This window comes from Ambystoma mexicanum, chromosome 1p (assembly GCF_040938575.1).
Source record: "Ambystoma mexicanum isolate Mex_15411 chromosome 1p, UKY_AmexF1_1, whole genome shotgun sequence".
Classification (NCBI taxonomy): Eukaryota; Metazoa; Chordata; class Amphibia; order Caudata; family Ambystomatidae; genus Ambystoma; species Ambystoma mexicanum.
Genome location: NC_090921.1, coordinates 1,019,238,133 through 1,019,251,263, shown reverse-complemented (window position 1 = coordinate 1,019,251,263; position 13,131 = coordinate 1,019,238,133). Strand labels below are relative to the sequence as shown.

General features: G+C 48.6%; 1 protein-coding gene across 2 annotated transcripts in view; it reads left to right on the top strand.

Annotated features, from left to right (window-relative positions):
• Positions 1–13,131, top strand: part of NUTF2 (nuclear transport factor 2) — a 352,918-nt gene that overhangs the window by 294,443 nt on the left and 45,344 nt on the right. Inside the window, exon 5 of one of the 2 annotated variants that reach the window (XM_069655371.1) lies at positions 12,457–12,613. The exons of the other annotated variant lie outside the window; for it this stretch is intronic. Coding sequence (XP_069511472.1) covers positions 12,457–12,567 — 111 coding nt within the window. The 3' untranslated portion in view covers positions 12,568–12,613. The remainder of the gene's footprint in view (positions 1–12,456; positions 12,614–13,131) is intronic. 2 annotated transcript variants of the gene reach the window in all.

Genomic DNA, 13,131 nt, shown 5'->3' with positions numbered 1-13,131 from the left:
TATCTAGGATTGGTTTACTACTTAAGTAATTTGAGTTTTTCTATAAAGAATCTGGGATACATATTAAATAGAGAATGGATGTGTTTATAATATAGACTTTTTTTTTTTTTAAATGTGTTTACTACTTTGAATTTGAAAATATTGTTTACTATCTTGTCTGGGTGACCCACTAGCTTCAGGTATTTCGGCCCATATAGCCTTAGGCCAAAGCACAGTGTGGGTTGCTTCAGGGCAAAAGATTTCATGTTGCAAGCTACTAGCAAGGCACAAAAAAACACTTGCCCTCTCACTTCTCCACATACACAAAGTACACCATTTCTTACTTGGCAACAGTCCATTATTACTAGCCAGTGGCTATTGGAGAGGGCACGTTGCATAGCCTAGTTGCTTTATAAATCTCCTCTTGCCTATTTTGAGCTTTAGGATCGAATTTTGGGTTTTAGCTTCCATATTTTGTAGTGCCTCTTTTTCTACCATGCTCGGGATATGTTGAAAATGTTTGTTGCCATATTTTCGAGGGAAGGATAGCTGACATACAAAACAAATAACCAGTTTCTCACTGAAGTATTTCCAATGATTAACATCATTTAGCCACTCCTTACATTGGCCGCCTAACCTTGTCATTCTGTTCCTTGAATGCATTATGTTCAGATCCTTCTGGTGGAAAAAATGTAAAGTAATTCCAGTGTTGACAGCAAGCAGATGTGTGGTTGTGTGTAGTTTTGGTCTTTGCACTCTCTGTAACCTGGCCTCGAGACATGCTCTGGCCCTTTTTCTTCAAGGTTGAATGCAATTGAAACACATTTGGTGTAAACCGGCCGTGGAGGAGTTAAATTGCTGTGGTGTTATGAGGAGTCTGCTTTGACAGAAGTGGGAGTATGCAGGTGCACTAGACCTAAGTGGTACACGCGTTTGATTTGGCTGGTAGTTATGGATCCTATGCTTAGGAGTACAGAAGACAAAATAAAGTTAACCATCCTTTTTCATACACAGTTGACACTGATTATAGTGCATCTAATGCAGTGCAGACTAATTTACCAGCCCTGAGCATACAGTGTTTTGATGGGTAGATAATGACGCCAGTCTCATCAAACTCCTTATCCGTTTACACATTTCTCTGCAAGGTGAAGTTGATAGCTATATGAAGTAAAAAAAAACGTAACTCCTTTCTAGTCTTTGCTGGAAGACTGGTGTCTCTGTGGGTGTGGTCAAAGAAGCACCAATGCTTAAGAACGAGATACCATGCCTGATGTGGTGCAAGCCAATTATACACACCTGTGATGATCCACCAAAGCCGCTAGCATTATGAACTGTCATGGCGTGTGAAGCTTTGAAAGACAATGCTCTGCTATGCATGACGCAGAATTAAGTCCCATCATGCCCCCACTCTGGATTGCTATTTGATGTCTACTGAATAAGTGTAAAAAATTTACTAACTTTCAGAGCACTTCATATTAAGTTTTTTAATAGGACCCCCATCGCGGGATATTGCTGCAATGATTTTCCAAATTTTGTAGCAAAAAAAAGGAAATATTGAGGCACAGATATGTACATTATGTTGCATATTTGATTACTTAAAATTGTTAAAGGGAGTTTGTAGACTTCCACATTCCCCTTCTTATAGCCTTATTGTGCCTCCATATTCAAAACACTTTGACACAAAGTTCCTTGATAAACTTGTGTGGCTTTAGGCCACTGCTGCGGTGGGCACTGGATATCAGAAATGTACATGGGTTTTTAGAGCAGACGGCTTATAATAAGGGACGGGTGGATAAAATACATTGTGTGCCCCCTTAACAGTATTTCATTATTGTGATGCGTTTACAAATGACAAATGTTTCTAGGAATGCAGAGCATCTATATTGCTTTCCATAGCCCTCAATTTGACTTTCTTTTTTATAATCATTTCGTAATTGAGCTCCGAAGTACACGTCATTGTCTAGACCTAACAATTCTATGTAGGTCAAAGAGGAATGTTGAAGCTCCGCTACAAAGTTTCAAGAAACGATTAGAATTCAAATTGGGCTGTATGAGTTGGCAAAAAGAAAAACTCTCTGGACCTGTCTGGACCTGTCACAATGATAATGGCGATCTCTGGCCATATTCCAATCTAAGAGCCTTGACCGGCACAGCTTGAGGAATGTTTCTGTTCGTAAAATCCTGCCTGGCTTTGAGGCGTTTTAGCCATTTCACCTGCCTAAGAGGCAGCACCACCAGAGCATAGAGTATACTAGGAATTATGGCTGTGCAATATATTTCCAACAAACCTTGTATATTATAACTGCCCGGATGAATTATATAATTTTCAATAACTATCCATTTCTTCCATATTTTGTTTGTGATGTGCTCCTCCTAGAATGATAAAAGATGTTTTTAGTTTGATGAGGAAGCCCAAATATATGTATTTGCCAACATTGTGCAAGGGTGGTAGTTTTAATTTCCAGACCCACAGGCCTTTGGCCCTGACTTTATTCCCCAAGCACATTGTTTTAGTTTTTCTTATATGGATTACCATAGAATTTGTCAGTATACCCAACTAGGTCATTCAGAGAGCGCTGGAGCCCAATAGCAGTTTGATAAAATATATCCGCATAGGCAAGCCAAGGAACAAAAATACCATTTGTTTTGGGAGGGAAATTGCAGATCGTAGAGAAAACTCGATTTATATCAGCTGTATACAAATTATGCAGAATAGGGGCTACTACACACCCCTGTTCCATGCCCCTATTTTTAACGCAGTATTTTGTGAACGTGCCAAAAGAATTTAAGTGAAACGAAATACAAGTATTTGAGTACAATTGTTGGATACAATATAATGTCCTATCGATGCCCCCATCGGTCAATTTATTTTCCAAAGAACAGGCCTAGAAACCAGAGGTCAAATGCCTTGCTGAAATCAGTGTAGCATCAGTATAAATTACGTTGAGATTTAACTAACTAGACACGTCTGAAAAGGAATAGAAACACAGCCTCCCTGATGATTGATGGAGTCAAGAAAACGTTTGGAGGAGAAGACAAGTTTGTTGCTACAGCAGGAAAACTTGACTGGTAACCAGAGCGCGCGCCTTGCCTTCATTTTTAACACTATGTTCCAGGAGTCCCGGGCTCAAGAGGCTGCAGCACCAGGGCCATCATGCCTTACTATGGAGAGCCATAAACATGGTTTTCTCCCACCCCCCCTATCAAGGGTAAGATTTGTGCTTTGGAGGGAGTTGTTTCCCAGTCACCTGCAATTGAAAAGAGTGCGAGAATACAAGTACCAGATCCTTAGACATAAATGTGAATTAACCTGAAACACCTGAAAAGGAAATGTAACTAGACACGCCTGAAAAGGAATAGAAACACAGCCTCCCTGATTGATTGGAGTCAAGAAAACGTTTGGAGGAGAAGACAATTTTGTTGCTACAGCAGGAAAACTTGACTGGGAACCAGAGTGCGCGCCTTGCCTTCATTCTTAACACAAGATTTAACATTGGTTGCAGCAATTAAGTATTGAAGGGCCGAGATATTAGTGACTGTATTATGATTTGCGAAATCCGGCCTGAAAAAGACGCAAAAGTTTTTTTTTTTTTTTTGGACCCAACCACAAAGTCTTTTAGAAGGACTGTTTAAAAATCTTTTGGCTTCAGTCGTTCATTGCCAAGAGGCTATAATTGTTAGGATCCAACCTGTCACTTCTTTTGAAGATGGGGACAAGAACAGAACTGCGCCAGCTACGCTGTACATGACCCGATTGTAATACATGGTTATACAATTTATTAAGAATTATTGCCCAAAGTGAGGGTTTAGCTTTCATAACCATATTGGGTATACCGGCAGGTCCTGGAGCACGGGAGCTTTTCAGATTGGAAATGATGCGTATTAAAGACTCCCATCAATGTCAATGATGTACAGTCGGGTAGCAGATTATTAGATTTGTCAAGGCCAGAGTCGGCTTCATTGTATAAATAGACGATTTACCCACACCAAATATTCTCAGGTACAGGGTTAATCTCAACAGTAGTGAAACTCCTCCTGTAGGCGTTGAGTTTGGACCAGGACTTTCTGGCATTATTTGATGAAAGCCAGCCAAAAAGTAATGTCCAATTTGCAGTGTTGGCTGATCGTTTCTACATCCTACCGAAACTGGATTAAGATGTACAAAGTTTTCTAAGGGTAGCAATTTTAACACAAACACTCATGTTAGTCTTTTTGTATTCATTCACTTAGTACGATAGATTTGTTTCTCTGCAACAACTTGCGAATCAGGTATGACCTTATTTGATTTGCCATTGGGATTTAATCTCTTGTTTTGCTTTAGGTGCCTGTGCTTCGTTCTTATTTGGATCATATATTGAACAGTCCGAATCGATGACTTATAGCCGAGTCAAGGTCGAAATTAGACTTGTTAAGTAGGTCATTAATGAACTTGATGTCTATTTCGGACCAGCATAGTCGGTTGCCTGAGTATTAGGATTGATATTAATGTCATGAATCCTGTTAGAATGGGCGGTATCACTATAAAAATCCCAACTAAAAATAGCATGGTCGTTTTTTTCGGCCACCAGGGGGCGCACAGGCAATGGCTGCCTGATTCCCGTGCTCCGCCATCGGCCAGGTTTCAAGCAGGACTGAGATCCACCCCCCACCCCCGAGACCCCCCTGCGGCGAGAGTGCGGTCCGAAGGGCAGGGAGAACCCCTGGTGCCCCCACGGTGCGAAACAGGGGGGTCGTGGGACCCCCGGAGAGCAGAGATCCGGGGTTGCAGACCTAGCAGCGGGAGCGCCGCAGAGAGCCCGAGCGGCCGCGCAGCCGGAAGAGGAGGCCGCGGCTCGTCGCCACAGGAGGCTGGGACGGGAGGGCCCGTCCTCCCGCACCGCGTGGACAGACGAAGCGGAGACCGGGGGGGATTTCTAGACCTCCCAGGCGAGGTAGGCGCGGGCCGCTTGGGAGATACGCCAGACCCGGGGGCGTCGGCCCAGACAGGCCTCCGGAGAGGCGGGAGCAGCGCTCCGGAGCGGACTTGGTGGCCCCCCCGTGGGGTGATAGCGGGGTTCCCGCGAGGCGGACGGCGGCTGCTCCAACCCCACCCCCCTCCCCCCGGCCTCCATAGTGGACCTCGGGTTGCGCCCTCAACCAACAGGAGCAGGTCGGGTCCGCGGCCCGCCCCCACGCGATGGTCTCCCGCGTCAAGGAAGACACATAGGGCGAGGAAGGCCCAGAGGACACTGGGCGTGAGGCCCCCACCCAGAGGCGCTCCCCCAGACACAGCGAAGACCCGCAAAAGGAGAGAGAGGTGACCCGGCCCCCCCGCCTCCCCGGACCCAAGACCCCGCCACAGGAAAGGGCTGTGGGCACACTCATCACGCTGGCCGGGTCCGCTGCCCATCACCACGCGGTAACCAACACGGCAATCAAGCGCTCCTCCCCCCCTCAAGGAGGTCATATAGGTAGCGGAAGGCCCTGAGGACACCGGGTGTGAGGCCCCCGCCCGAGGCTGGCGGGGCGTGTGCCCGCCCTTTCACCAGTGGGGCACAGGTGGTCCCGCAAAGTGACCCATGAAGTAAACCAGGAGCCCCCCTCAATCAAAGCACACCCAACAGAGAGCCCAGGGGGGGACCGAATGGACTGGCAGAGGAACCTGCAGAAATATTGCTACCGAGACCCAGGCCCCTACGAAAAAGATCCGGTCCAAGCCAGAGGGGATGGCCCATTCAGAGGCCGCTGCGCCCTCAACGGAGGCAATGGAAAGGGGCTTTGCATCCATTTTGCAAGAAATTAGAGACATGCGCTCCGACATCGCCCAAAAGTTTGAAAAGATGGACCAACGGGTGGACAAAGTTGAGGACAGACTCCTACAAGTCGAATCCAATCAATCCTCCTCAACAACCCTAGAGATAGAGACAAATATGAGGTTATCCGCTCTCGAGGAGGAGAGGTCGAGACAAATGAACGATTTTGAGAGCAGGGAATGGAGAAACAACCTCAGGTTTTTTGGGGTCCCGGAGGGGGAAACTGAGAGAGAGCTCGCCCGAATGGTGCGGAACATAATCGCCCTCCTCTTCGAAGATGAGATGACCGCTGAACTCACGGTTGATCGGGTACACAGAGCGGGTGGACAAGCAGGGGGCCCCCGATCGATTCTGGTCCGGTTCCACTATTATCTGGAGAAGACACGGGTTCTGGAAGCAGCCAGGAGGGCCCAAGAGATTACATACAACTCCTCACAGGTCTCCATCTTTCAAGACCTCTCTGCATACACATCCAAACGCAGGATGTGCCGCCCCCTCACACAGCTGTTGAAAGAGAAGGGAGTACGATACAGATGGGGCTTCCCCTTCTCCCTAACCTTCGAATACCAGGGCCAACGGACGACGTTGATCACAGAGGAAGACATCAAGGGAGCCATCCAGGACTATGTGGTGGATCCTCCCCCCGAAGAGGCCCTTCAGGGCCGGCTACGGGCGGAGCACGTGGCCTGGGCCCGTCGGGCGAAAGAAGGAAAAAATCTGGGGCACGGAAATTTAGGAAAGTGAGCACACCCTCACCAGCGAAAGAAGCAGAGCGGAATGACTCTGAGGGATGAACACCAAAGGGTCCCAGACAGCACCGGTGGGAGAGTGTGATCTTTAAGGACTACCGAAGTTAGCTAATCACCTACAGGGAGGCAATCCGGGGATCATCGAAAGGCAAGATTGATGCCAGAATCCCACTGAACAGCAAGTAAATTGGGGGCAATTACGGGGACGAATTTGTGGGGGGGGGGGCTCATAAGAAGGGGGCTTTGCAAGGATCGCCTGGCCGAGAGGGGCAGGCTGGTGGTCCGGCCAATATGCCAGGAATGGCGGAACTTTCTGGCTGGACGCCGAGGCAGGGGGTGGGGGTTTACGATCTAGTTTGGGTTCGTTTGTTCGGGATAGGGTTTGGGGGGCAGTTGGGGGAACATCTCAATAGCGTCCAACCGGTGAATCAAGGGGAGCGAAAAGGGAGAATCGATGCGAAGTTGGTGATCACTAGTGCAGGAAACACTGATTATGGCTGACAGCCGCCCGGCCCTGGGAGTGGGTACCCTGAATGCGCTGGGGCTGAACACCCCCACGAAAAGGTCTCTGATATGTAGAGAGTTCAAAAGGGGGAAGATAGACCTATTATTTGTGCAAGAAACACACTGGGCAAGGGGGAAGGAGCCCAGGGGGGGGGGGGGGGAATCGAGGAGGTCTTCGGGTGTGGCCATTTTGATAGGAAGGAACGTAGGGTTCGAAAAGGAGGCGATCTTGAAAGATCCCGAAGGCTGTTACCTGCTGATACGGGGCTCCTTACAGGGGTCCCCCCCTTACCCTGGCAGTGGTATATGGCCCGAATGAAAGCCAAGCCCAATTCTGGGAGGAAACTAGGGACAAGCTCAGGCTATTCACACAAGGCCCGCTGGTGGTGGGGGGTGATTTCAACATGGTCCTGGACCCCTCCATAGACAGAAAGCGGATGGGCCCCCTCAACCCCAGGCCCACAGAAGAGGCCATGGCTCAGAGCTTTCGGAGAGTGAACGAGGACCTGGGCCTGATGGATACAATCCCGACCCCCAGAACAGGGATCCCCTCCTTTACCTATTACTCAGCCATACATAACTCTTTTTCCAGGATAGACTACATTCTGACGGACGAAATTCTTCGCCCGTACGTAGCAAGGTACAGGATAGACCCAGTCCCCTGGTCTGATCACGACATGGCCCGAGTTACCATCGCAATGGGCTGGAACATGGAAAGCAGAGGGCGTTGGAAATGTAACGATGCCCTGTTAAAAGATGAGGTAATTGCCCAAGAGGTCTTGGACTCCATAACAGAGTTCTTTGAGCTTAATGATAATGGGGAGGTAGCCACGTATACGCTCTGGGACGCCTTCAAGGCAACCCTACGAGGGGTCCTGATAAAAATAGGCGCTCTGAAGAAGAGGGAGAGAGGTGCCCAGGAGAAAGCCCTGCGAGAAAAAATAGCCCGTCTCCAACCGGGTGGTTCCCCGACGCAACCCCTGGAGCGTGACCGGGTGGCCACACTGGAGGAATATAGGCTCCAGCTAAAAGATCTCCTCCTACACAAAACAGAGAGGAGCCTTCAAATGGTCAAACAAAAATATTATGAGAAAGGGGACAAGGCGGATAGGATCCTAGCCTGGAAGTTGAGGGAGGTCCAGAGAAGCAGGAGGGTGAAGGAGGTGAGGGACGCCCGGGGACGCCTTGGCTGCGACTCTCTCCATTTAGGAGAGGCTTTCCGACAATACTATAGAACCCTCTACTCTTCCGAATACGATGGAGACGATTCCCAGATAGAAAACTTCCTGAACTCCATACAAATTCCATCCCTCTCCAGGGAAATGACAGAGGGGTTGGAGGGCCCGATAACCGAGGAGGAGGTGGATAAGGTGATTAGCGGGATGAAGGTGGGAACTACCCCGGGGGAGGACGGCTTCTCCGTCCTCTTTTATAAGAGATTTCGCTCCTCTCTGGCCCCATACCTAGCGAGGGTCTTCAACGCGGTGCTAGAGGGGGACATCCTCGCTGAATCCATGATGGGAGCCGTGATGGCGGTCTTGCCCAAAGAGGGAAGGGATCCAGCGGACTGTTCTTCCTACCGCCCCATATCACTATTAAACATTGACGTGAAGATCTTGGCCAAGGTGGTGGGGAGGCGGCTGGAAGGTATAATGCCGAAGTTAGTCCACGGGGACCAGGTAGGCTTTATCAGAGGAAGGCAGGGATCAGATAACATCCGCAAAATAGACCTGCTCCACTTCGCCCAGTCATCGGAATTGGACGCATGTGTCCTCTCCTTGGACTCAGAGAAGGCCTTTGACAGGGTGGAGTGGCGCTACATGGAACTCCTCCTCCGCAGGATGGGCTTTGGAACTCGTATGCTTTGGATAGCTGCCCTCTATAGAGCCCCAACGGCAAGGGTACAGGTGAATGGGACATTGTCCGAATCATTCCCCCTCTCCCGCGGGACGAGGCAGGGATGCCCACTCTCCCCCCTAATATATGTCCTCACGATGGAGGCATTGGCAATAGCGGTCAGAGCCCACCCGGACATCAAGGGTATTAAAAGGGGTGAATTTGAATTTAAGCTCTCCCTGTTCGCGGACAATGTCCTGGCCTACCTGGTGGACCCGGGCTCCTCACTCTCCCCCTTCCTGGCCCTGGTCTTGGCATTTGGATGCTTTTCTGGCCTAAAAATAAACACCGGGAAATCTGTCATGCTTCCAATGAGAACAATGGACCCAGTGCTAGACCCTCTGGACAGGTTTCACGGGATTAAGGTGGGGAAGGTCGCCATAAGGTATCTGGGGGTACTTCTCACCAGGGACCTAACGAACTTGGGAGCAGCTAATTACGACCCCATGATTGCGGTGATCACTTCAGACTTGAGGAGATGGGGGAAGATGATCCTCTCTTGGTACGGCCGAATGACTGCAGTGAAAATGAACGTACTCCCACGGCTCCTGTACCTCTTTACTGCACTCCCAACCAATGTCCCAGTACAGAGCTTCAGAGATCTACAGAACGGGGTACGAGACTTTGTATGGCAGGGGAAAACCCCGAGAACCGGCAGGGCCACGTTGACGCTGCCAAGGGAGGAGGGGGGATTTGGGCTACCGGACTTCCACCTTTACTTCTGCGCGGCCCAACTGCGTGTCCTCCTGGAGCACATGGGGCTGGGAACGTACTGGTCTTATCTAGAGGATATGGATGCCCACCCTCTAAAAGTCCGAGACCTCCTATGGGCACCACGCAGGAAGATCCCGAAACACCTAAGATCCCATCCGACCCTGGGAGTCCTCTGGGACATCTGGAAAGAGGGCCCCTGCAGGGCATCCCCTGAAGGGCATCCTCCGCTCACCTCACCACATGGCCGTCCCCGATGTCCTCTCTCTGGGGCCACCCTATCAACCTGGGAGGGCTGGGGTTCAGGCACTCTCAGATCTGGTCAGATAAGGGACTGGAGTGGGCTGGGCAGATGTTCAGAGAGGGCGAAGTCCTGTCTTATGAGGAACTGAAGGATGCTCTCGGACAAGGATCACTTTCCATCTTCAAATACCTCCGCCTGAAGGGCATCCTCTGCGACCAATCGTGGGGCCCACACCTGAGTAGGCAGCTGACTCCCTTTGAGAAACTCCTGGACTCAGCATCTTCCAGGAAGGGGGCGGTGTCTTGTATGTATAAGTTACTAAATACCTACGACTTACAAGGAAGAAGGAGCTTCCGCTCGTTCTAGAACGACCTGGCAGGCGAGGAAATCTCTGAGGATGCCTGGGCCAAAATATTTAAGATAGCATTTCACGGGAACCTATTCACCTCGGACATGGAGCATAACTTCAAGATATTACAGGGGTGGCATAGGGACCCGGTGAAACTGTTTAAAATGTTCTCAGGGGTGTCACCGAGGTGCCCGAGAGGTTGTGGGCAGAGGGGATTTAGAAGCCACATGTGGTGGTCCTGCCCGAAAGTACAGTCCTACTGGGAGTCGGTGAGGGACTGGATAGCGGAAGTAACAGAGGACCGCTTGCCGCTAGATCCCTTAACGATGCTGCTGGGCCTCCCCCCGGAGGAAACGGAGCTCCACCGATATCCAAGGATGTGGGAAACCATGCTGAGAGCGGGCAGAGTTTCCCTGGCCCAGAAATGGAAGAGCCCGGAAGCCCCATCCAAGGAAGACTGGCTGAAAAAAGTAAAAAACATGTTTTTGATGGACAAATGAACTGCCATGGTAAACAATGACACTAGCTCATTCCTCACAGACTGGTGCAGGGTGCAGCAATCCTGGGGAAGGGACGTTCATTGAACTTAAGAGAAGAAGCCCGTCCATAAGGGCACCGGTCTAGCCCCGTAAAACAGGACACCGTGAGCTGGGCCCCCACAGCCTGGGGTACGGCGGCAAGAAGTCAGCAGAAGACAAGGTCACGAATCGCATCGCCTTCGAAGCTCAGGAGGTGGAGCCAATGCAAGGAGTCTCCCATGAAGAAGTCACTGGAATGGACACGCAAAGAGGGGGGTGGGAGGGGTTCGGGGTGGGGTGGCAAAGGGAGGGGGGGAAAAAGGGGTTGATCAGTTCTTTTTGTTTGTTATATAAAAATGCAAATAAAAACTAAAGTTTAAAAAAAAAATAGCATGGTCACGGAGGGTAATAAAAATGTTGATTGGACCACATCTCAAGGAAAGCGCGAAATCCGTCAAAACATAGTTGATGTGCCCTCCACCAGATCATAGCCATTAACTAGTAATATCGATGAGGTCACATTTTCTTTTGGTCTAAAAGTTGCTGCCAGAACAAATGGGGAGAACAATTTGCCCTTGAGGTGGCACATGTCATGTGCCTGCTTTGTGCCACTCGCCAGGCCGCCACTAGCCCGACCTCTATGGGAGGGAACAGCAGGATTAAAAATTATCTGAAAACCATCAATAAGAAAAAATATAGGACACACAGTTTCTTGTAAGAAGGAAACCTTGCTCTGTTCAATAATCTGGGTACCATGAGGGTGAACTAAAAAAGAGCAATAACCTCTAGTATTTCATGATATGCATTTTAAGGTGTTTTCCAAAGTCACCGGTCAATTAGACCCAATCATAATGCGTTAGGGGGCCTAAGTGCCTGCATTCAAATCCTCTGTGGTCCTTATTAAAGATCAATGCTTGGAGTGCTGCTTTATCTGTGTTTTCCACTCATTTATTATTAGGTATACCCATAAAAGGACTGGAGCAAGCCAGTGTATTAGTTGGTTTCTGTAATCGCAAAGCCCAACTATGTGAACTTTGTTATGTTAGCCTTTAATAATGCCACTGTTAATGTCGAAGAAAACTCTATCGGAGCCCAGTTAGTAACGCCTCCCACTCTGGCATCCATTTTTTATGCCACCTGCTGAATGTTTATTTCAGAGTACCAGTACGGAAGAAAGGGTAGGTGGAATGCAGAGAAGAGAACTACAGAGATGGTGGCATGGCGGATGGTGAACAAAAACTGGTGGTTATTTTTGCAGCAATCTAGATCTCGTTCCTGGTGCCAAATATGGTGTAATATGTTTAGAAACTGATGGGTACATGCATTAAATTGAATATATCCGACTCATTCAGTGCAGTTCACCCGCAAGGTGGTGGGACCATGTCAAGCCACTAATGTGCAGTTGATGTTGGGTAATCCCATATAGCCAGCCTAGTGTTGCCAAGTAAAGGATCAGCAGCTTCAGTTTTTGAGCAATCTCATACATTAAGTTTATTTAGGAAGTACTTTTCAATGTGTAATCTCTCCTTTCACATGAATGGTGGTCGTTTTTTTCTATGATGCTTTGTCGTTTTGAACCCTATATTTTTAGGAATAGCAGAGATGGTACTGCCATTAAGTCGGTGAATCAGTCTCTTGCCAGGTCTGAACAAGTCTGGTATCTTTTGATTTTTACCTAGTTTTCTTTCTTCCTTTCTTTTCCTGTCCTGCTCAGGCAGATGATGATCAAGTTCTAGGTTTCCAGCAAACATTCTTGTTGAAAAATGTTGGCGATACTTGGGTGTGCACCAATGAGATCTTCCGGCTAGCCCTCCATGACATCTAATCCTGTACCCCTTTTCGGCATAGGCTGCCTTCTCTCTTGTTACCACGTAAGAAGTCCCGAGAGGCATTGCTTGTTTGCCATGGTTTTGCAGGAGCTTTAACAGCCGGGTATGCATTTGTCACAGAGGTTTATCATTTTTTGGATCACTTCAGATCGGCAAAATTCATCTCTTCCGTTTGACCCAGCGAAATAGACTTGCATGCAAATTGGATGCAGACATGTTTCATTTGTTTCGTCCATCCATGTAATGCAGGCAAAAGTTAGCTGGACATTGTTACCCTAATGTCTCCCATGTTGCAGGTTGTGATGTGGGATACGTTTACGAAACTTCCTTGCCTGCCTCTAAAGTTGCTAGTTTAATGTTTCTCCCCTTCCACTGCTGTCATACTTCAGTTAGTAGTACAAACCACCACTGAGCATACGAAGTATGTATTTCTTTGGGACTGGCGAAATATAAGTAGTCTGTTAGTGCTGTTATATTGTCAAGGAACACATTTATACAGTTATTCATGTGACGCTTAGCGGGAAGACAAACGTTCCCATCTGGGCTCTGACCTTTATTTT